This window comes from Ambystoma mexicanum, chromosome 4p (assembly GCF_040938575.1).
Source record: "Ambystoma mexicanum isolate Mex_15411 chromosome 4p, UKY_AmexF1_1, whole genome shotgun sequence".
Classification (NCBI taxonomy): domain Eukaryota; kingdom Metazoa; phylum Chordata; class Amphibia; order Caudata; family Ambystomatidae; genus Ambystoma; species Ambystoma mexicanum.
In genome coordinates, this window is record NC_090927.1 from 795,436,553 (window position 1) to 795,462,196 (window position 25,644).

At 43.6% G+C, this 25,644-nt stretch overlaps 1 protein-coding gene across 2 annotated transcripts in view; it reads left to right on the forward strand.

Moving 5' to 3' along the window:
- The window catches only part of LOC138452622 (hormonally up-regulated neu tumor-associated kinase homolog A-like), a 387,623-nt gene that overhangs the window by 174,211 nt on the left and 187,768 nt on the right, over positions 1-25,644 (forward strand). For both annotated transcript variants that reach the window (XM_069605014.1, XM_069605015.1), the window contains exon 4: positions 298-436. In XM_069605014.1, coding sequence (XP_069461115.1) covers positions 298-436 — 139 coding nt within the window. The remainder of the gene's footprint in view (positions 1-297; positions 437-25,644) is intronic.

Consider the following 25,644-nt stretch of genomic DNA (forward strand, 5'->3'; position numbering starts at 1 on the left):
TGAAGTGACCGAAGAGCCAAAACTCACCTCAGAGGCACTGGAATCCATTAGTAATCATATGTTAAAGAAGAAGCTTACATATAATGAAAATAGAAATTATGAATTATACCCTAGATTTCAAAAGATACCTATTTCAGAATTGCACGTTATTGCATATTGTTTAAATTAAATTGTGATTGATGATACTTTCCTAATTTTGAAGAAAATAACTGAAGCTAAATATTTCTTTACATATTATTCACTTACTTTACTTTGATTATCATGTTTCTTTTTCATTTGTTCTTGTCTAACTTGCAGATTTTGGGCTTAGTAACACTCTGAAGTTTGAAGGTCTTTCACAGGAACTTTTAAATACGCAATGTGGAAGTCCTGCCTATGCTGCGCCTGAACTCTTGGCTCATAAAAAGTATGGTCCAAAGGTTGATGTCTGGTCCATGTAAGTAGATGGCAAACCTATTCGTAAAGACATTGGGAACTCTCATTGAGTAGGATTTGAGGGTTAGTAGATTTGTATTAGGTTATGTTACAAGATCATGTTTATGCAATAATACAATATATTCCAGTTTGGTATACATCGATTGTCAGTCATTGTAATATTGTATTCAGTTCTCTGTTATGTTCATAAAAATGAATATATGTCACATGTTTTGTTTTCACATCTCATAATACCATCCCCATACTGAATTGTACAAGCGAACATATCAAGCAAACCAGACCGCATTGAGAAGATTGTGATGGAAGCTGCGGGATGCATGGTCTGCTTTTCAGGATCCATCTTAAAATAACATAGGCCAAAACATTTCTAAAGAATAAATCATGGAATTACATGATACCTTAAGAAATGATACAATATCCCTAAGACGTGTTCCTATGGAGGAGCAATTACATTTATGTTTCCATCATAACATTTTGTTCCAGGCATAAAGGCTGTCTGAATGGCAGAAACATGTTTAATACTCAAAAGAAGTAATTCCTGACATACTGTTCTCCAGTGGGAATATTTCATACCAAATATTATACCATGCATTGGCCAGATAATTTAGGATTTCCATACCACTTTATAAAGTTGGTTCAGCACAAAGGAAATCTATGGAAAACCAATGGCAAATTGTTCATTTTCTATGCATTGGATGAATTACATTGTTCCAACCTGATAGAATTTAAAGAACAATTTTCAGGGGGCTAAGATTCCCCACTGAGTGAATAGGATATTATCAATAGGCAGTAAATGTCCACCATGTGGTTGGATTGTTCATAATGGTCCTCAGGTGACCCATGGGGCAGTACAGTGTGACACATCCAGGGAATCTGTATCTACTCCCCCAGGGGGAGTAGTGGGGTGAGGCCCTAGGGAGGTGCGTCCACTATGTAATTCCATCTATATGGGACCTAGCAAGCGAGATCCATCTAGGGGTGAACCCCTTCTAGGGATGAGGAAGGCTCGAAAAACAGTTCCATATCACCTCCCATTATATCATTAATGTTTATTGGTTACCTGGTGGCTGAACAAAGTAACCATAAATAGGGTCCCTTTTAAAGTGGATGGCTTTGTTTATGACCATGTTTGCTACGGCCTTTGGCTGAAGACCAGGGCCAATCACATCTTCACTTACCTTCAGGGGGGGAACTCAAAAACTACTGGTTGCCAGAAACAAGGGGGAGAAGCAACAGGGGTATGAGAAAGACTGGCCTGTGCGACTGTGCAGAGGAGGGAGCCCCTCCCGCATCGGAAGGAGGACGAACCACATCATTAAATGGTTCTATGTGAAAAGACCTCATTAATAAGGTCTCATGAGAAAAAGACTGATTTTTGTTGTCTGTTTTTCTTTTGATCGTAGATCCTGAGACCTTAAAATAGAAGTATTTTCACACAGAACACCCTTTTTTATTTTTTATTCGGGGGGTTTCACTGCCTGACCCCCTTTGCTCCTCCCCCTACCCCTGTTCACCACCCCCCTCTATCCCACGTTATTACCTCACTCACCTACCATTCCCCCTACACCCACGCCACCCTTCCCCATACATGACTACCCTTATCCAAGACACATACATACACACAACACACACACACCAACACGCACCCACACACATACCCGTTCTCCTCATCCTGCGCTTCCCGGTCTCACTGAGCCTGTCAGCCCCCGCGCACACTCGTGTGTGGCAGGGGCATGACAGTTCAATGCGTGTGCGGTCACGGAGCAGTCTTTTTAAATTGATGTTTTGGTGAAAAGATCTTTAGAAAAAGATCTTTTCACCTAGAACGCATTAACTTGGCGGGTGGAGTGACAAGGAAGCCTGTGGAACACTGCAGTTTGGGGCCCGGCAGAGAACCCAGAGAGCATTGCACTCATCGCCAGTGATGATGATTGCGGTATAAATGCAGTAGAAAAGCATCTTAACTTAACTCATGTCAGTGACCGAGAGCACTGAGTTTGGCTAAGTTCTGAAAACAGCATGTGGGTCATGGTCCCATTTCACCATTGAGACGTTGTTTCTGGCAGAGGGTGACTCAGTGGCACTTGTCTTCGTTAGCAGGCTAGTTTTCGGGACTCTTCTCAAGGGAACTGGTAGACTAGGTAAGGCATGATCCATGGTTCCAATGCATTCTAGAGGAATGGCCTGATAGTTACTCCTCTATGTTTTTCTTGTTAAATCTGGATGGGGAGGCCAGAACTGAAATGCTTGACCAGAGGCTTTGATTTATTAGTGGCAGAAATTATTAGCATTTTTCTTTGTTTAATCCACTTCGGCACAGCAGAGCTTTTGGAAGGCTGGTATGATGTGATTAGAGTACCATAGCTTCAGACAGGGACTGGCTATTTAATTGTGTATCTTCTTAAGCTTTAGGATTTCTTTATTTGGTTATTTTGCATGCAATTAATTACAAGAGAGCAAGATTAAAAAGAATCAGCACCCTGGCAGGCTCAGTGTGACAGTTATTATTATTATTATTATTATTATTATTATTATTATTATTATTATTATTATTATTATTAGGGTATTTATTGAGTACAAACCCAGCTTCGGGAAGCCATGAAGCGATTTAAAATCATAGGGGGAAGAATAAGGTTAGGGCTAATAGACACAAGGGAGAGGGGATCTAACAACAGGGGAGGGAGGGCAATAGTCAGCAAAGTATCTACAAGTAACCCGCGGAGGAAACAGTGGGGATCAGATCACCCAGTCTTAGGTAAGGTCGGGAGAGGGTGGTGTATGGACCTAGGTGTTAGGGAGGACCCATTCCTTGAAGAGAAGTATCTTGAGCTCCTTCCTGAACTGTAGAAGCGAGGGGGTGAGATGGTTGTTGATGTGGAGGAGGTTCCAGTGTCTTGGGGCGTAGACATAGAGGGCCTGTCTTCTGTGTATTTCTTTCCTGCACCGGCGGAGTTCAAGTCTGCACATCTTCACTTCTGGTGGATCGTAGTCATTCGGCGATGCTGAGTTTCTCAGTGAGGTAGCTTGGGGACTTAAGGGTGGCAACCATGTAGATGATGAGGACAGTGCATTTGGAGCAGCGGGGAGAAGCCCCTAAGCAGTGATGCAGGAATTAGAGGTCATGTCAAAACAGACGTCAGGTTTCTGGATTTCTGCATGGGTGCGCCTGTTGCCCCTAGATTCAAGTAATTCTCCAGATGAAAGTTGATATATGCTTCCTCTGTTTGTCTTTGAACTTGTATCTTGTGTTGTGTGATAATCTATCTGTACCAGTGGGCACATGTATGTGTTCAAGAGTAATTGCAGCAAGGAAAGGCAGTGAGTCTCACCAGATCAAATCTCATGTTGCTGAGGAAGTTGAGTCAGCTCCATTCTCATTTGTTAAGAAGATGCTGGCCCATTGGAAGGCTCAGCCTGAGGATCCTATTATTTTATTTTCCATTGGCTAGCAAAGATTCTAGGGTGTATGTTTTTAAGCAATCAGTAGATATAACAAATAAAAGAGCTTCAGGTTTTTTTAAATGAAGGGAGGTAAAGAGCTTGTGACATCTGGAAGGCGACTTCTTTTCTGCTGCTAACGATGTTCATGGGCATGTAGTCCGTTTTCAAAAAGATATAGAGTTATCCTCTTATAATATTTAGTCTGGATACTGTATGTGCTGTGACATTTGGAACAGCAGGGAGGAAATCCATTCGGCAAATTATATTGCTGTCTCACAGTTCTGAAAGAGGATTCTGCTTGTCCTTTCCTCTTCTCTCAATGACTATGATGAGAAAAAGCAGACAACCCACACAGCCTTTAGATCCATCCCCGATGCTGCAAGATAAACCAGCTTTCTCATCTGCTATCTGTCCAATAGAGCCATTGTTCCTAGAGATGATTTAGTTGGTATGTGTGCATTACAATTCTGATTGTTTTACTTTGTTGGTTAGCTTGATGCACTTTGGGGCATCCCTCAAGTAAGGTGGCCAAAACAAACGCCTGTAATAGAAAAAGAGACTTGATTTGAAAGCAAAGATACGCAAATGCTAAATGTATGCTGTTAATGGATATGGCAGAGTTAAGGCAGATTAGGATTAGAAGAATTGGGCAACACTTTCAGGGCTTGGAGTTAAGTTCAGGGTGAAGCTAACCATGAACTATTCTAACTCTGATTTGGGACACTTAAGGTCACTGCTGGCGTGAAGGATCAACATGCCAATAACAAAAACTTGAAGAAGGAATCGTACCAGAACTCCACAACTTGTTCTACTGTACAACTACACAGTAGTTCAGGTTCAGATTGCGAAGGACCAAACTGGAAAATGTGTCCAAACCCTCCTCATCCCCCAGATCAGGTACCCTGGCAGCAGGAATAATGTAGCAAGTTAGATCCAGAACTACCACTTGCATCAGGACCCCAACCCTTATGATAACAAAAATCATTTTTTCCCCACTGGCATCCTAACAGGAATGTTCCATACTCTCAACCCCCTTTGGATTTCTGTAGGGATTCAAGATGACCACGTCAATCCTGTAGGAAAGAGCAGGTACAATCTTACAGAACCTGAAGTAATGGGCCTGGGAGAAGCTAGAGATCATCAAGGACTGTGGTACAGTCTGCCCCTGAGTTAAGTATTGTCATTAACACCCTACCAAAATGTACTGCTTGCTAATGGTTTTAAAACAAGTTTTTCTTCAACAAAAATAGAAACCAACTGATGAACATTCTTTTGAGAAACTCGAACATGGCCAAAGAAACATGGCCTCAATAAAAAATGAAAGAGGGCTAAGAAAAATATCCCAATTACATTGCTAAAAGAAAGGCAAAAGGAAGGGCAATGGGCAGCAGTAACAGGAAACATGCATTCAGTTTTTTTAAATATTTGAGAAGAAATGCAGAGAGTGTGGACAGAGGGGTAGTGGGAACGAAGGTGAACAGCAGAACTGTTAGTCAGCGGCCATTGAAAAGCTTGACCTTTAAACCTATAAATTATTCCTACAGTCCAAGCCTTCTAATTGGCATAGTTGGCCATCATGAGTGAAAAGCCCCCCTTCCGTCCCATTCTTTGTTATTGCCCATCAATTTGCTAATGTTTTAATGTAGATTCCATTTGTCTGATGGTGGCGCCCTGCATGTGTTTTGACCCCAGAACACAACTAGCTGTATCCAGTGTATAAATACTGTTTACCTATGTATGTACTGTATCTGCGATAACTACAAATTATAGCATGAGCAAGGCTCATACATCCAGATGCTTATCCAAACCCTCACTTCCTGTCCAACCTTTGTTTACATGTACTGATGAACCGTCTATGATTTTACAAACACGTATACTCATCACTAGCTGAGTGTCCTCTGTAGACATGTATATATGCACACATATCTGTGTGTTCTGCCCATGATGTAAAGCTCTATCATGGGGCCTTGATGTTTTTGGTGAAAGAACTTTGCTCTAACCTTTATACCAAGATTCCTGCATCAGTCGGACACACCTGCATCAATGGCCTCAAGTACAAACACAGATTACAGAACTCCCTTTACTGAAGACACTTTTTAACAGACTATCTTAACTTCATAAACTAACACTTCGAGCAAAGACCCATTGATTCTGGAGGCCACAGGCTTAATTTCCTCTCACCGGAAATACAGAATTAACAACATCATATTCAATTCTGAAGTATGTTAAAAAAACACATTCATCCTTTGGCAAGTGCTTGGATACATCATGGTTTAATCACTTGTTGGAACAATCCATATGAAAATGAACTCCTCTACATGTGTATCAAGATTAAGTAACGTTGGTGTTCCTCAGTGAAACCTGAGGTACATGCTAAAGATCGGAATTGTCAACCAATATTAGTTGCCAAACTACTTCAAATGACTAGTGAAAGCAGGCTTACAGCCACATTTCGGTGTGAACACATCTGTAGACTGTAGGCTTAACTTTATATTTCAATTTAGAGCTTCTCTCAAGGATTCTTCCCAGGCAATGTGAAAGGTCCGCAATCAAACTCACATTGAAGAAACCTACCCTCAGCCGCTTTCAACTACAAATCAGTAGCTGCCTTATACGTCTGTGCAAAGGTCAATGAGTCAGTTTCTACCCAAAAACTCCAAACCCATCTTGAAGCTAATCATGTCTCTGGCACTATGTAATCTGGTTTAAGCATTGCACATGCTACTGAAACAGGCATGCTTTTGCTAGTTGACTATCTTCACTGTGTCATTGGCTTAAACAGATGTGCTCCACTGGTGGTTCTTCTCAGCCTCTACTCCCTATTAGACAGTCTGAATGCCCGCACCATCATTGATCACTATATTCCAATTGCTCATGTGCGTTAAATTGCTTCCCATCCAACAGACTGTTCGAAGTCTGTCAATGGCCCAGTGCAGCTTCATTTTTTACATATGGAGTCTTGCAAGGTTCTGTCTCATCCCCCATGTTTTTTAACATCTACTTGCAGCTCAAGGGCAACATCTGCAACTCTGCTGATGTTGCTGATGTGGGTTACCACAGGTACGATGATGACACCCAAATCTTCATCTTCATAACAGAAATGGCTCAATGAAGCTAAACCACAGGAATTCTGTCTTAAATAAATCCAATCCTGAATGGACACCTGCATGCCTGCCTGAATATATCCCAAACAAAATTTCTCACATTGGTATCTCCCCAAGGCCTCATCATGATTCTATCCTCCTGCCAAAACACGACAATCTGGAACAACAATATGTTCCAAGTCCCTGAAGCTAGAAGTCTTGGAGTGACTCTCAATCCTACTCTTTCACATGATGCTCGGATCAAATAAACTCTTTCTTCCAACCACTACTCATCAACATAAAACATCTTCTCTTGACTTTTAACCTTTGAATGGCAAAGCAATTGATCATTTCACCAAATCTGGTCTACTCCAATGAGTTATTATAAGGGGCTAAATCATCCCTAACAAATAAACTGTATACACTGCAGAATTTGTCAGCTTGACTCACCTCCAATATCCGTGGTCATCCCAATCTCCAATCACTGCATTTGGTCACTCTAAGTGAGAGATGCACCTTATTTAAATGCTTGCTTCTGGTCTAAAAAGCACTGAATTGACATACTTCTGACTGCTTTTCCAACTTAATCTCAAAATACAAACCTGCCATACATCTACGCTCATCCAGACCCTCCTTCCTTCAAATCGGGATGTCCAGAAAATATTGTGGAACTGAATTCCATAAGTGACTGCCATTAACAGCAAATCTTCCTCCCATTGTAGAGTATTTGAAATTGGAGTGACTCAAAAAAAATTACTTTTCCAACATAACATTCCTGCTTGTACTGTTGACGTCACGTAAGCAGAGTCAGAATATACTGTTACCACCTAGTCTTCATGCACTTCAAGTGCCAAAATCAGCGCTAGCAATTCTGCTGCTTGTGCCGGGAAATGCTCTGGCAATCTCGCACTTACAACTGTCTCAAAGTTATAAGTCATTTTTGCTTTTATTACTGTGTCGCTCACCCGTGGTCTATTGACACAGACCCATCAATTAAGAGAATTGTCCCCCCATCCAGGGTATTTTCTTTAACATGTGATATCTCATCATAATATTTAGTATACTTAGTGCAATCATGCACGTTGTCTCCCTCTTTCACTGGTTCTGCTATAAATCTTGCTGGATTTACCACTCTGCACCATACTGTTTTGATTGATGGGTTTGATATAATAACTTCATACACGGAAGCTCTCTGTGTAGTCAATTTGCTTTTGGACTTTTCAAGGATAGCAAATAGGGCATGCTCAACATATAATGTGACTATGCAGCCCATCATTATGCTGGTGGATTGCTCGGTTCCGAAGGCTGCTGCCGCCAGCGCAAGTTCACAAAGGTAATGACCTTTCATTACTGGATCTAAGATCTCAGTGTAAAATGCTAATGGCTAGTGCCCCATGGTAGTTTTTTGTGCAAGAACAGCTGTCATCACTGCTCCATTTAAATGGGGAAATAAATAGAATTCTTCATTATAATCAGGGATTCCTAATACAGGTGCTCTGCCGATTGCTCGTATCAGTTTGTCAAAGGCATCTATCATCTCACCTTTCCGGGCACTGTTACTGTTTTCTTTCTGTGCCTCTTTCATTCCTTTTAAAAGTGGCCTTGCATATGCACTGTAATCAAAAACCCATGCCTGCAATAGTTGCAAAAGCCTAACGATTGTTGTAATCGTTTAACTGTTTCTTCCTTGGGTGTCTTCATAATTGCTTCTGAGCTTTCAGGTGTCACCTTTCGTCCTTCCTGTGATATTAGCTGACATATGCATAGGAAGTCTTCCTGGAAATATTGCATTTTCTGTTTGTCAACTTTGTTCCCTTTTTCTGCCAATACTGTCATCAGCTGTCCTGAGTCTCTCCTGACCTCTTCCTCCGTTTCGCTGCACACTAAAATGTCATCTACATATTGTATTAGACTGTGACGTAATTGGGGGGCACTATATCACAGGGCTTGATCCTGTACCATACATATTGTATCACTGTACTGTCAAGTTGCACGTTTCCCAAGTTCATCTGAAGCACTCGGTTGAAGACCAAAGGGAACTAGCCATATCCCTGGGACAAGCGAGTATGTTTTAGCTTGCTCCTGCAATTGGTAAACAATGTCAAATACTGGGACTTCTCATGGAGTGGGATCGAAAGTATTCTTTAAATCAATCACTGTAAAATATTTAGCTTTGGATGGGATGTTACACAATATTGCAGCAGGGTTCAGGCCAATGGGAACTTGGCCTCAACTATATTGTTCAGGGGCGTACATCCTGAATAAATCTCCACTACCCGCATACTGCCTTTTTCACTGGGTGCTGTGTTACATGAGGAGTCTGATGGCACCAATATTCCTTGTCGCATTAGGGTAGCAATGGTGTCATAAATGCCTTAATCTGCTTCCTTTGACATTGGATATTGTCTCACTCGCAGTAAAATAGCTCCTTGCTTCAATTTAATTTTGACTGCCCCATCTCTTTTAATAGACCAATGTCGTATGGACTGCTGGTCCACAATGTACTTGGTACATGTGCCAAATCTTCCTGGAGGAAAGACATTGAGCCTCATTACAAGTATGGCGGTAAGGCAACAACAGTGCCGGTAGTGCTACTGGTGCCATTGCTACCGTACCACCATACTACGAGTTGTGACCGCGGGACTCACTCTGGCACCCGCGAGCACAACTCGTGGATGCATCAACATCATTATGAACGGGGCCGGTGCATCCGAGCTCCACATTCCCATTCAGCCCTATGGGGCCAAATGGGGATGGGGAGTCCCTTATTACTGGCAACCGTGAATGGGCAATTACCGGGTCTGCCAAACTCGGCATGACCCGGTAATTGCCCATTCATGGGTGGCGGATTTTTTTGCAAGTTTATAGGTAGCCTGCCTGTATTACAGGCATGGCTACCTCCAAACTCATAATGAGGCCTATTATCTTTTTTACTAGTGACATTTTCTGGGGTATTTCTCTGTTTTCAATTTTTAACTGACACGTAAGAACTATATTAAACATAACTGTCATCTGTGTCATCGTCTTTAAACAAGTCTTCATCTTTTGGATCAGTCAGTCTGTATCCTTCATCAAGAGCTATCACTGTTCTCCAGTGTATTCCTTCCTCATCAACTCCATGCAGAATCACTTGGTCTTTTCTCACTATCGCTGCCTTTATCTCTATTGTAATCACTGGCCCTTCCTCCTCGTTCATGGGTACTTCTAGTCTGAACACAAATTCTGTAGGTGATCATAATATTCTGTCCTGTATTCTTGGAAGCCATGATAATAGTATGTGTACCTCATAAAGGAATACTTCTGGATCTAATGGCACTCCCCTTTGTGCTTTCTGGGCATACAATGATATTATGAATTCTTGTGCATTTACATAATGAATCCCTGGGGAGAAAGATCTTATCCCCTGGTCAGTAAATGATATTGTCATGTTCAACCTACTCATCAAATCTCTCCCCAGTATGTTAACTGGTGTTTTGAGAGAGTATAATAGTGGCACAGACATGCCATGTTCCCCAATGGTGATAGCTAAAGCATCGTAAAAGGAACCATAATTGTCACCACAGAAAATCCTTGTACTTCCTTTCTTTAACACAGGATCGAGCCACCCCTGCATCTACAAGGAAGGAAAATGCATCTACAAGGAAGGAAAATGTTTTGTCACCTATGGTTATTCCGACTCTCGGTTCCTCTTGTGGGCGGGGTGTAACTGATAGGATGGAGCACATCAAGTCTTTCTGTGGCCTGTCCTATTGTGGGTATAAATTCAGTCCTGTATCAGTGAAAGGGTTCCCTCCCACTACTGTCACACCCCCATCATAGGTGTGGGTGTCTTTGGCAATATGCTCATGTTCCATGGTGCTGTTACATTCTGTTGTGCTGGTGCTTGCGTCTGCATCGATACCTGCTGTGTCTGCATTGGCACTTGCTGCACTTGCATTGGTGCTAGTTGTATTTGGGTGGCATTCCTTGATATGTGAGTTGCATTTGTGGCACTTGTGACTGATACTGTGTATGATCCTGGGCATAATATTCAGGTGGTGCTGCGCTATATGGTGGATGATATGTGTTCCCCCCTCTTGGATTGCCTGCTGGCCAAATCTGTTCCATCCCTCCCTTGCATCTACATATGTGTGAAATGTGTCACATGTTACCACTTGTCCAAGATTGCTGTGTCTGTCCTCCAGATCTAGGTTGCCCTCCATAAAACACTCCTCCTTGTGAGGCCTAAAGTCTGATCCCTCTGCCTCTGAGTGCAAACCTTCGCCCTAATGTGAAATAATTATGCTCTCCCCTTCCTGCAGAATTCCCATTAACTGTTAGTTGTACCTACTGTGTTCCTTGCGTATTAAACCCTTCTTCTCCACTTCTCAAAACGGCCCCTTGCGCTGAGAAACTGGAAAAAAAATTCAGGCTAATTTTGCTTCCTCCATCTTCCTGTCCTCAACTTTCTTCCTGTCTTTCTCTTATTTTAACCAGCAACGGTCAACAATTGTCAGCTGAATCTCCACCCATGGCTTCACTTCCATTACCACAACCTTGTTCAATTGCCCTTGCATTGCTTCTGGCAGCCCCAGGCATGATATATGATAAAAACTAGTTATATTTTTGTCCCACAGTTCGCTCATTTCTAGCTGCCATCTTTCTGAATCTGTTGAATAAAAGCAGTCAAATCTTCATCGTCACGCATCTTGCGAATCATATTTGCACTCATGTCTGACGAATCTGGGTACTGAACCCTAAGTGCTCTCTATACGTCAGATCGACAATAATTAAAAGGTGCTCTGTCATGATCAGTGCTTCCCAACTCCTGGTGAGATGATTGTCTCCTACTATTATTACCCCATAAAGAGGTGAACTAAGCAGTCTTTCCTGACCTTGTCAGAAGCTATCTCATCATTATTGCCTCATAACGAGGTGTACTGTGAAGTCTTTCTGACCTTGTTAGAAGCTATCTCATCATCTTCAATCTTTTCTTTTTTGTTCTTTTTTAATTTTTTTAATTTTTTATTTGTTTTAGTTGCTGAAATGCCACTTTTCAAATATTTTACACAGGAATATTATTATTAAACTTTTGTCTGCTTCTCATTAAAAATACAAACAGGAATCTCTCATGAAAATCACAATTCGAGCTTAGTAATGAATTTAGCAATGGTGAACATTTAACATTAGCATTTCAAATATTGTTTTACATAATACAAATAATAGTAATAGTAAAATAATGTTAAAATTAACAAATACAATTACCATTTCCCGTGGCATCTTTCAATTCCTTCATCTACTAGGAGATATAACCTAAGGTTTTTCATATTACTAATTTTGGTCCGGTAAATTTGACCTCTTTAAGTAACTTATTGTTGCCAGTTTCAAGGATATATGCTCAGCATTAAATAACATTTCCCACATTTGATGAGATGACAATATGCAATAATCGCCAAAACATTTAAAGAAATGCTCATGTCTTAGTGCCACTAAACTCCTTGCATTCCACCAGGAGATGCCTTAAGGTCTCCTCTTGTTCTGAGTTGTTACAGAAGCGACAAAAGGTATTTAATTTCTCTTTTGATATCACTGACAAGCGTGTTTTTGTTGGCCACAAGTCAAAACACAATCTCATGACATAAGCTCAGTAGTGGTGTTCAGGGAACTTCCTCAGATACGCTAGTCTTGCATTTATTTATTTTCCCCTGAAAAGTCCCTGGGTAAACAGTTTATATTTAATACATTCTTGCCATGTATCTGCCCAGTCTTTATACCAACATTTTAGTTTGGCTTTAGTGGGATTTGTTATCAGCAGATCTGGGTCTATATCTGCCCTGCTCATTGTATATAAGCAAGCTTGTTTCCATGTTTTAAGAGGTTTATTATTGCCCATACTAGTGTCTAACGTGGGTAATATTGATGCTTGATATTGATTTTTCATTAAGAGTATGCTATATAGCATCAGAGCATTCCATTCAATGATGGCTTTCAATGTCGTTAGGCCCATTTCAAAGCGCATAATTTGGATTGGAAAGGATTTAGGAATTGGAAGCGAGTTTTCCCAAAAAGCTCCTTCAAGGAGATTCCGGTCTGGTTGACTTTCAGACAGCTTCGTCTGCCCGCCATATGTTATTGTCGGTACGACCTTACCTTTATAACATTTTATCACTGGCATATGTGAAAATTTGCCGTATTTTAACATTTATTTAGTTTGCGATATTACGGCTTACATTTTATAACTTAGATCTGCTTTATATGGTGCCTCTAACTTAACATCACTTACTAATTGACCTAAATATTTATACTGATGTACAGTCACTATTTTTTTCAGTATGCTGTCCAGGTGAAGTTTTTCAGCCAGGCTTTTTTTGTCACGTTTGTCGTCTTCTTCTGAAGAGATGACAAGTTCTCCCCCTTCCCTCAACTCCTCACCTTCCTCTTTCTGCTTAATCCTTCTGTCCTTGTGTTGCGGAGGCTTCTCTTTTTTCTTGTGAAGATAAGGACGCCCTCGATAGGATGCCACCGTGCCACTAGATAGGGGCAGCGGGGGCACTCCTACTGAGAACGCCTCACAGGGGGAAAAAAGCCGGAAGGCACAAAAAACCCCTGAACGTGGAGGATCCCAGGAGGTGAGTAGCTGAAGATGGCGCGATCCGATGTGCAGGCACCGAATCGGGAAATAGGCGGATCCAAACGGTAGACCAGGATATGGCAAAAGGTGGTTTCAATGCGGAGATACTAAGGAAATCACAGGCAGTCCGGTAGGCAGGCAAAGGGTCTGGCAACAGTTCAAATAGGAGATAGGGATATTCACAGGCAGTCCGGTAGGCAGGCAAAGGGTCTGGCAACAGTTCAAATAGGATATAGGGATATTCACAGGCAGTCCGGTAGGCAGGCAAAGGGTCTGGCAACAGTTCAAATAGGATATAGGGATAGAAAAGGGGAAAAAACAACAAGGCAAGAAGGAAAGGAAGGAAAAGAGGGAGAAAAAAGAGGCAGGACGAGGACGAGACCACGCACTGGGCAGGGTGGAGAATTAACTGCGAGGGAAGGCTGGCAAAGGATATGAAGAAGTCACGAATAATTCACCGGGAGATGGAGCGGCAGCAACACAGGAAGGAACCCGGAAACGTTGCAACGCGTATGCGACCCGGAAGTGAGGACTTAAATACTTCCGGGTCAAGGACGCGTGCAACAACTAGAGCGGTAAAACGGATGACGAGTAGCGGAATGCTACGGCGGACAGAACCGCCAGCGATTCCACTTCCGCCAACCCTGCCGCGGCATGACAGTATGCCCCCTCCTATGGAGACCCCCCCCCGGTTTTCCCGGATGAGAGCGAAAGAACTTGCGGACCAACAGTGGAGCATGTACCTGAGAGGCTGGTTCCCAAGAGTTTTCCGACCAGTGATACCCCTTCCACCGTACAAGGTATTCCAACCTTCCCCGGCGGTACCGGGAGTCACAGATTTGGGCTACCTCGAATACCTCCTGGGTCGAAGTAGCAGGCAAGGGGGTTTTCTTCTTTTTGCGAGACCAGATGTCTGCAAGAAAAGGTTTGAGTTGTGAGGCATGAAACACCGGGTGGACTCTTTGAAGACTCTTGGGTAATTTTAGCCGAAAGGCCACCGGGTTGATGACTTGTGTGACTTCGTATGGACCCAGAAATTTAGGGGAGAGTTTGGAAGGGTGTGCCCATCGTGGTAGATATCTTGTGGACAACATGACTTGAGAACCTATTCCCCAGTCAGGCCCCGCTCTGCGATGTTTGTCGGCCTGGACCTTGTATCTCATTTGGGCCTTGCTAAGATTGTGTTTAGCCTGTAGGTGGATGTCTCTCAACACGGCGAGAGTGGAGTCGACTGTGGGCAGAGAGGTTGAGACATTAGAGACCGGTAGTATAGCTCGGGGATGGTAGCCATAGTTACAGAAAAAAGGGGTGAAACCGAGAGTAGACTGGAAAGAGTTATTGTAGGAGAACTCAGCCAGGGGTAGTAGAGAAACCCAGTTGTCCTGTTGAAGGTTCACATAACACCGTAGGTACTGTTCTAGTGTGGCATTTAAACGTTCCGTCTGTCCATTTGACTGAGGGTGGAAACCTGATGTTAGAGCTCTCTCTATGCTCAACCGGTTGCAGAGATGTCTCCAGAAACGAGAAGTGTACTGGCTACCTCGATCGGAGATGATCTTCTTTGGTATTCCATGGAGACGAAAAACGTCTTTGATGAGAGTCTCGGCCATGGTTGCTGCTGTTGGTACCCTTGGCAATGGGGAGAAGTGAGCCATCTTTGTGAAGTAATCGATCACTACCATGATGCATGTGCTTCCTTCAGAAGGAGGTAAGTCCACGATGAAATCAGTAGATACCACTTCCCAGGGACTGTCGGGAACCGGAATTGGTCTCAGAAGGCCCAAAGGTTTCAGACGAGAACTCTTGCTGCGAAGACAGGTCACACAGGATTGTACATAACTGGTCACGTCTTGGCGCATCCCTGGCCAATAAAAGTGCCTCTGTAGATATTCTAATGTTCCCTTAATACCTCGATGACCTGCCAGCTTGGAGTCGTGACACCATCTTAACGCCATTCTCCGAAATTCCGAAGTAGGTAAGTATAATTTTCCTTTCACAAAGTATAGGCCTTCCTTGACTTCGTAGACGGGGTCTTGTGGGTGACACTCCGACTCAAAACCCCCCTTTGAAGCTTCTTTCACTTGTCTTAAGAAAGCGGATAGAACGCCTATCCTCCTCGTCAAGGGGAACATAAGATCTGGCGACCTGTCGGATTCATTCCCATAGTCTCCTCTGCGAGACAAGGCATCTGCGACTATATTCTGTGGTCCTGGGATGTAAGTAATGTTGAAATCGAACTGGGCAAAGAAGTGAGCCCAGCGGGCCTGTCTTGTGTTGTAGCACTCAAACTGTCGCAGAACTTGTAGATTTCTGTGATCTGTTCTGATGGAGAATGGGTGTTTACCTCCTTGTAGAAGATGACGCCACTCTAGACAGGCTGATTTCATGGCCAATAACTCGCGCTCTATGACTGAGTAGTTCCTTTGGCTGTCATTCAATGTCTTGGAATAATAAGAGACTGGATGTTCCTCGCCTTGGTGTTCCTGCAAAAGAACTGCCCCCATAGCTGATGAAGATGCATCTGTCTCGATGATGAAAGGCCGGTCTTGGTCTGGCTGCAGAAGGATGGGGGCGGTACAGAAGGCTTCCTTGAGACTGTGGAAGCTATCCTCAGCTTCACTGGACCAAAGGAAAGGTTTGGAGCTCTTCTTAAGTAGTGTGGTGATAGGTACCATTCGGTGGGAAAAGTTGGATATAAATTTCCGGTAAAAGTTTGCCAGATCTAAAAACCTTTGTACCTCCTTGATGGATTTTGGTGAAGGCCATTCCAAAATGGCAGAAACTTTGCGGGGATCCATGGAGACACCCCGACTGGACAATATGAAACCCAAATATGGGATAGATGTTGCAGAAAATATACATTTGTCTATCTTGACTGAGAGGTGATTTTCTCTTAGTCTCTGGAAGACTTCTTTGACATGAGCCACATGTTCCTCAGGAGTTCTGGAATAAACCAGTATGTCATCGAGATAGACGATCGTGGTCTGACACAACAGGTCCGAAAAAAGCCGGTCCATAAAGCGCTGGAACACAGAGGGGGCGTTAACAAGTCCAAAAGGCATCACTTGGTATTCGTACAGCCCATAAGGGGTCCTAAAAGCAGTTTTCCATTCGTCCCCTTGGTGGATCCGAAGAAGATGGTATGCATTCCGAAGGTCCAGCTTTGTGAAGATCGTGGCGCCATGAACCGCTTGAATAATTTCGGTGATAAGTGGCATTGGGTATCTGTCTTTTATGGTCACCTTGTTTAGACCCCTGTAATCGATACAGGGTCTTAGTTCTTGTGTGTCTTTCTTGGGAATAAAAAAACAGGGATGCCCCAGCTGGTGACTTTGAAGGTCTTATAAGTCCGTTGGTCAGATTGTTATCTAAATATTCCCGGAGGAATTGTTTTTCCCTGAGGGATAATGGGAACATTCTACCAAACGGTACCAGTGCATTAGGAACTAGATCCAGACAACAGTCTTCTGGTCTGTGTGGAGGAAGATCACTAGGCGTTTTTTCCGTTACTACCTCTGTATATTCTTGTAGATGGCGTGGAAGACAATGGATGAGTCTGGAGTCGTACACAATGTTAGTTTCTACAGTCTCGAACTTGGGTTCAGGTAGACATTCGGATCTACAATAGGTGGACTGAAAACTGAGTACGTTCTTCGCCCAGTCAATGTGAGGGTTGTGCTTTCGTAGCCAGCCTATCCCTAGTATGATAGGGAAATGGGCGGCTCGGATTATGTCAAACGAGATACTTTCGGTATGTTTTTGGATACATAATTGTAATTCCTCAGTGGTATGGGTGATCATGCCGGAAATCAGGGGTTCCCCATCCACTCCTTCAACCTTCTGATCCTCCTGTTTGGCCAGACGAGGTATACCCTTTTGCTTAGCCCACAAGGTATCTACGAAGTTGCCTGCAGCACCACAGTCTAATAAAGCCTGAGTTGGGACTTCGGTCCTGCCTATAGTAAGGATTACTGACAGAACCATCAGCCTAGAATCCTCTAGTATACCAGACGAGGCTATAGACAGAGATGTATAAGGACTAGAAAAAGCCCCTCGGGAGTGCGTCCCCATACTCACCGAGGGCGCTCGTTTCCCGAACGCCTCGGAGGAACGTTAGGACAGTTCCGTAACAGATGGTTAGAGGCTCCACAATACATGCACCTGTTGCCTTCCCGTCGTCTCTTCCGTTCTTCCGGGGTGAGTGGTGCACGAGCAGTACCGATTTGCATCGGTTCTTCCTTTCCCTGGCGTGAAGGTGGTTGAGAGAATGGTATCTGAGTCTCTAAGGGAGGGAGACTGTAGAGTTTGTTCTTTTTTCTTTCTGACCGTCGTTCCGAGAGTCGGAAATCGATCCGAAGAGCGGCCGTGATGAGATCTGAAAATGAGGCTGGACGGTCGATCCGGGCTAGTTCGTCCTTGAGATCCTCTCTCAACCCTCGACGGAAGATGGTATATTGGGCTTGTTCCTGCCAGCCAGCTTCGGCGGCTATCTGTTTGAACGTAGAGATGTAGGAGAGGAGATCGTTATTTCCCTGACGGACATCTAAGAGGTCCTCTGAGGCTAAAAAAGCACTTTCTGTGCGTAGAAATGTTTGTTGCAGCAGGGTCTTGAAGTCATTGTAATTCTGTAGCACGGGATCTGACTGATTTACCAAAGGGGTGGCCCACGCCAGGGCATTACCCGACATATGGGTAATCATGAATCCTACCTTGGTATGATCTGATGTGAAGGTCTGTGGACGGAAGGAAAAATGAAGGTTGCAGGCATCTAGGAACTCCTTGACTCGTTTTGGTGATCCATCGAATTTGCCCGAAACCAGAGGGTACGAAGGTAGGTCGGCAGGGGTTCGTTCCCGTTCATTCATTCTTAACTGTAACGCGGCGTTGGTGGTTTTTAGATTCTGGACCTCCATATTAAGGTTTTGGACTGCGGCTACTAGTTCCTGGACTTGCTGGGGGGTAGCCATCTCAGTTTCTTGTTGGCGTTGCAAACTGTCACGTTTGTCGTCTTCTTCTGAAGAGATGACAAGTTCTCCCCCTTCCCTCAACTCCTCACCTTCCTCTTTCTGCTTAATCCTTCTGTCCTTGTGTTGCGGAGGCTTCTCTTTTTTCTTGTGAAGATAAGGACGCCCTCGATAGGATGCCACCGTGCCACTAGATAGGGGCAGCGGGGGCACTCCTACCGAGAACGCCTCACAGGGGGAAAAAAGCCGGAAGGCACAAAAAACCCCTGAACGTGGAGGATCCCAGGAGGTGAGTAGCTGAAGATGGCGCGATCCGATGTGCAGGCACCGAATCGGGAAATAGGCGGATCCAAACGGTAGACCAGGATATGGCAAAAGGTGGTTTCAATGCGGAGATACTAAGGAAATCACAGGCAGTCCGGTAGGCAGGCAAAGGGTCTGGCAACAGTTCAAATAGGAGATAGGGATATTCACAGGCAGTCCGGTAGGCAGGCAAAGGGTCTGGCAACAGTTCAAATAGGATATAGGGATATTCACAGGCAGTCCGGTAGGCAGGCAAAGGGTCTGGCAACAGTTCAAATAGGATATAGGGATAGAAAAGGGGAAAAAACAACAAGGCAAGAAGGAAAGGAAGGAAAAGAGGGAGAAAAAAGAGGCAGGACGAGGACGAGACCACGCACTGGGCAGGGTGGAGAATTAACTGCGAGGGAAGGCTGGCAAAGGATATGAAGAAGTCACGAATAATTCACCGGGAGATGGAGCGGCAGCAACACAGGAAGGAACCCGGAAACGTTGCAACGCGTATGCGACCCGGAAGTGAGGACTTAAATACTTCCGGGTCAAGGACGCGTGCAACAACTAGAGCGGTAAAACGGATGACGAGTAGCGGAATGCTACGGCGGACAGAACCGCCAGCGATTCCACTTCCGCCAACCCTGCCGCGGCATGACATTTTTGCTCTGTTGCCATATCATGAAGTTAGAATTCTCAATGTTTATTGACAATTTATTTTCATTGGAATATCTTGTAAGTTTCTGGCGCTGCCTTTGCAGGCCTATCGGAGTTCGATCTATATTCAAAGGTCATCCGTGTAAAACAGATGGGGGATTGGGAAAATACCACGCTTCGATGGAAAAGCTTACGTCTTTTGAAACAATTGCTGCATAGCTTTGATGTAGAAGTTAAATAACATTGCCACTAATATACATCCCTGTTTCAAACCACGGTATATCCTTATTGGTTGGGATAGGAGACCAGCTTCGGTTAATTCTATCTGAATTGAGTTATTTGTATTGAACTGTTGAGGGCTTGTAGAATGTACTTAGGGAAACATGCTTGAATGCATTTTTGCCATAATTTCTCCCTAGAGATGGAGTCAAAGGCTGACCTAAAGTATATAAATGCCAGATATGTGGGTTGTTTATTTATAGCTGCTTGTTATTTTAGTGCTGTTAAGGTAATTCAATTTATCGAGGTACCCAGGCCTGCTACAAATCCTGATTGATGTGGATCAGTCAATTTTGCCTTTGTTAACCATTTGTTTAGATCTTTCAGGAGTAGTCTTGCATATAATTTACCTGGTATATCTAATGGAGCTATTGGTCTATAGTTGGATGGCAGGCTTCTATTGTCCTGCTTAAAGATAGGTACCAGGATAGATCTTTTCCATGAGTCCGGAATGAGCCCTGATTGTATTATTGTCAAGAAGAGTAGCTGCAAGATTATGGCCCACTCTTCCGGATTAGCTTTTAGAACTGCGTTTGACAACCTGTCTGGGCCGCGTGCTCAGTTTTTTTAGTAATAGCTTAATGTCTACTCTATCAAACTGAAGAGCACTCAAGTCGGCTTTCATTGCAGGGGTTATTGGTACATGATCTGAATCGGCATAGATGGTTGCAAAATAGGATGACCAAGTGGATTCTGCAATGGAATTTAGCATCAATGCTGATGCATTCCCAGTTGGAGCATCATTCAGTAATTTCCATATTAAGGCGCTCAATTTTGTTGCTAGTGCAGCGAAAATTCTTTGATTATCTTGTTGAATTCTTTTTAACTTAAGTTGTTTTAAAAAATTAATATATTTAGTTCTCAAATTGGTAGCTTTTTTCTTGATATCGCTACTGTTACCTGGTTCAAGCCGCTTTAAGTCACTTCTGTTTTTGTTTGCATTTTGGATAATTTGATCGTATTGGTATCTATGTTTATATGTCATCCGCTGACTATTTCTAGGACCTTTTACAAAAACCATTAACTTTAGCCAGGACGTTTCTAAAATGTTGTGTTCACTTTCACAAGTTGGTATTACTTTGAAATGAACCAGAGCTAAGGCAGCTTCCATGGCAACAAAGACATAGGGCCTCATTACGACCCTGCCGGTCCGGGAATAACGGCAGTGGTAAAACCGCCACCATCGTTCTTTCCGGACCAGCTGATTAAGAGCCCTGCAGGTGGGAGGTGTCACTCCCGCCAGGTCTGACCTGGCGGGTTTAACACCACCCGCCTTCAGGCGGAAATGGAAACACCTGCACCGTCATAGATGGAACCAGTGTTTCCATTGTCCCCATCCCAATGGAGTCCTTTAGGACTCCTATAGGACTACATGGGAATGGGGACTTACATAATTCCGCCTCCGCAATTCCCGTGTCACTGGGGTCCTAATGCCCCGGTAATTCCGGAAATCACAGAGGAGGAATGGTAACATGGGTCTGGCGGTAACCTGCCGGTTTTTCCGGCTCGGTTACCTCCGGACTCGTAATGAGGCCCATAGTCTAAGATAGCTGTGGTGTTTTCTCTTTTCCATGTAGGATTGGGGGGTGTATCATCATTAAACGTTCCGTTCTCGATGGTCAGGTTACGATCTTTCATTAAATGTAGCCATCTTTTCGCTTTATCTTTTGTGAGGTTTGTTTTCTGGCTAAAACAAGTTATGTTGCGATCACCGGCTACCATAATCATATATCTATCATCTTCTTGTGCCACTAAATCTAACATCTTGGTTACATATTGGAGAAATTAGTCGTCTTTCTGTAACGCTGAGTTCCAGTAAAGGTACAGAATGGCAGTACGCGGTGCCAGAGGGCTACCAGCATCAGGGAGAGAAGGGTTTTACTAATTGTATACAAGGATGGGGCAAGGCCCATGGTGTTAAAGTTCCATTTATATCTTTTTTTAGGGCAATCATTAAGGCAGCCATTGGCCTCCCTCTCGTCTGTTTAATTGCTGGGATCACAGCTATGTCATAGTTGGGCCATACAGGATAGGCAGTGAGCCAAGTTTCCTGTAGTATAATTAAGTCATAGATTCCCAGATGAGAATCTTTATTTTTTTCCATAAAATGTACAAACCCTCTGGTATTTCCAATTGCTATCCTATAAACCTCTACAGGGACTTGTTCTTGGCATTTCTTTCATGGTTTCATCCTGTCATACTTGAGTGCGTTTCGTAGCCATGCCCATGACATTTGTTGCCTTATGTTGTTTTCTTTGGCAGCATATCTTCCACTACTGAATTGCACACTACGTTCTCTGTTTCTTTTTTGTGCATTGTATGTGGAATAATTATCTTATTGTCCCCTGAGGCTTTGTGTGTGTTCTTCTCTTACCATTTTCACATTTGACTTTTGGATCAAGCTACGGGGCTCATTTTGATTCAAAGTAGATAATGTAAAGCCTTTTTCCGCAAGGCGATGTATTTCTTTCCAAATTGTTTCTTTAACCAATTGGGATTGGACTACAATAGTCACTGTGTCCATTTTGTGTGTTCTTTGAAAGTGGATAGCTTCTATGTCCCTGGATTCAATTAGCTTTAAATTATTTATTCTCCCAAAAGCAGTAAGAATGGCAGTTCTATTGGGGAAGGAATCATGGCTTTTTCTATCTTTCATATATAGGGTTATCATTTCATCACTCCGTATTCATTTTTCATTCTTCTTTATTTGTAGGTTCTTTAATGGTTTTCCCACTTGGGTTTCATTTTGTGGTGAACTTCTAATTGGAGTCAGGTCTCGCGCACTAGGTGCTTGAACTATAGTTTCTTTTCTGGCTTCCAATTGCGTCAATATTCGTGAGGAGACCACTCTAGTTCCTCTGGTATATCCCTCTCCAATTGGATAGATGCCATGGCCCCAGGGTTACAACACTTTATAATTAGGTTCCTCTTCTGTTCCATTGTAATAAATGGATAATCTATCTTATTTTGAGAGTCTGCCATTAAGTTTTGGGTGATCTATCTGATTTTTCCTATTTACAATTTATATTCGGCAATTATGATGTCGAGTAGGTTGAATAATTTAGCAGGTCATCAACATCTGCTGTGTCTCCCTCGCTCGAAGTAGGAACCTGTCCAGAATGCATTGTAGTTTCTGATTTTTCCTTTATTGGGACTTTGGGCCTCATTCCGAGGTTGGAGGTAACCATGCCGCAATTTGCGGCATGGTTACATCCTTACCGCATACCGGGTCCGGGTTCCTCAAATGAGGATTTACCGGGCCATTTCAACCTTGGAGGACACGGTAATTCCTCACTCGAGGAACCCGGACCCGTTACATCCCCATTCCCATTCGAGCCCCCATAGGGCTCAATGGGAATGGGGAGAGAGCTAACAACGGGCCCGTAAACCACGGGCCCGTTGTTAGCTCCCTGATCTACTAGCGGGACCCGCTAAGGGCAGCTGGTTTTTCCAGGCGCTCTTTGCAGGTCCCGCGAGCAGACTCGTAATAGGGTGGTAAGGGGTTAACGGCGCCAGCACCATTATCAGCGCCATTAACTCCTTACCGCCCACCTCGTAACCAGGCCCTTTGTCTTTTTTTGTTCTGAGAGGCGTAGTTAAAGCATTAATAAAGGCTTTTGACTCTCTTTTTATGATTTTCGCTGATCTATTTTGATTTTTCTTTTTTTTTCTTTTGTGTGTTAGTACTTTTAGTGGTATTTGTTCCACCAACTTTCTCAGACTTTCTCTTCTTTTTTCCCTCAATTGGTTGAAAAACCTTGAATACCTGTTCATGAGTTTCTCCCAATAGCTCTGTCACAGGTTCCTGAGTAATACCCATTTCTATCACCAAATCAGGAGAGCTTCCATTTAGAAGCACCGTATTTTCAATCACAATACATGCTTCTGGAGAGTCCTTGGCGAATAAGCCCACGTCCATCGTATCTTTCTGGGTCTCGATATCTGCCATACAATTGTCAGGTGCTAGCAATGGTAATGCGAGAGTCAATGGTTGCTCCCACTGCCTCATGGTAATATCGGTGACTGAGGAGGCTATCCAATCTAACTTGGCGTTAATAGCAACTAGAGCTGCCGTATGGTTTTCTGTCTTTTTTTCTAAAGCCTCATACATTTTTGTTAAAGTGTAAACACTGTTGTTTAGTCCATTATCTAGTATGGTGTCATAGTTTGCCACATGGAATTGTTTCGTCCCGAAAGATGGGCGTGGGGTAGGTTTCGCGAAGGACATCTCCGAGGAGGCAAATGAATTAACATTAGTTGCATGTGAGTCTGGATACAGAATTGGTGAATGATACAGATTAGAGACTTGGCCAATGACGTCATTGTATTGCTTTGTTTCTGGAACAGTTCTCAGGGGCCTACGGGGGATTGCATTATAGTCTTTCTCCCCAATGTTCACTCGACTAGGCAGGACGATTGATAAGAAAGAAATCTGTTTCTCATTTACCGGGTTGGCCCCAAGGTTAGCCTCTCGAGTATTTGACTGCCATTCCTGATTGTTATCGTGTAATTTGAAGAAGCAGCGTCATGTGAGTCTTTGCGCTGATTTGACTGCGTCTGTTGCTGGTGTTGCTCAATCCAAGGTGGTGTATTAAATGTAACCACTTGTGAGTATAGAGCGGGGATACCAGCACGGTCAATCATGTGCAAATGCACTGCATGGAGCCACGAAATCTAGTAAGGCAATTAGTTATCGCAGTCACCGGTTTTGAAACCGTAATAAGACTCACTGCGTTAAGTCGCGTGGATTGGGCCAACAATTCCCCATCTTACACCCGGAAAGCCTCATTGGTCACTGTAGGTGGTGCATCGACTGAGGCTACCAGTTCTGACTAAATTACATCTGTTGAGCAGGCAGGGATCACTGATATGCAAAAGGCTCTGATGTCTGAGCCCAGTGATTTTGAGCGATTATATTTTCTGGATCGAGATTTGCCTATGTTTTCATGCGAGGTGGTCACATCCGCTGATAGGTAAATAGTTTTAGCAGGTGTTAGTGGATTTATTTGTAATGGCATGGCCAATTTCAAGGTGTACAGGTCCATTCTTGATGTGTAAAGTCAGTCAGGAAATGGGGGAATTAGGATGAGATACACTTAGCAATAGGGCAACAAGCAAGCGAACCGAGTTAGAGATATGCTGCTCAACTGCTCAGCAGAGCAGCCGGACATCACTCTCCAAAGAACTCCCACGAAGCGCGCACACGAATGCTTGCGGCCACTAGCTGATGTAGGGAGCTCTGGGAATTGTGGGCAGGGCTAAACTCAGCCGCTGTAAAACAAGGAGAGCTTGTTAAAATATTCATAGTCCATCCAAAATAAGCACCAAAATGAAAGTAGAGTCAATATATATATACCCGCAGTGTTGTTTGTTGAGGAATGAAAATTATTCACAGTTTTCTTCATGGGGAGAAACACCAGCTTCTGGAATTAAGTAGTAGAGAGCCCTCCAGTCGAACAGCACTCTCCAAAGCACTTCCACGAAGCGCGCCCGTGAATGCGCACTGCCACCAGCTGATATAGGGAGCTCTGGGAATAGTGGGTGGAGCTAAACTCGGCCGCTGCAGTGTTGTTTGTTGAGGGATGAAAGTGATTCACGGTTCGCATCTCCGGGAGAAACACCAGCTTCTAGAAGTAAGTAGTAGAGAGCACTCCAGCCGATCAGCACCCTCCAAAGCACTCCCACGAAGCGAGCCTTCAATCTTTTCACTTCACCACAATTCCCCAATATATAAAAAATTGATTTTGCCAGTCCAATGCTATACGTACATCTCTGATCAGCTGAGGGTCTCTGGAATCGAGTCCCCCAATCAGCCAGCCGCCATCCGCTCTACGGGCGTCCTGCAGGGACCAGACAGGAATTTTTTCTACAAGGGGGCTCCTAT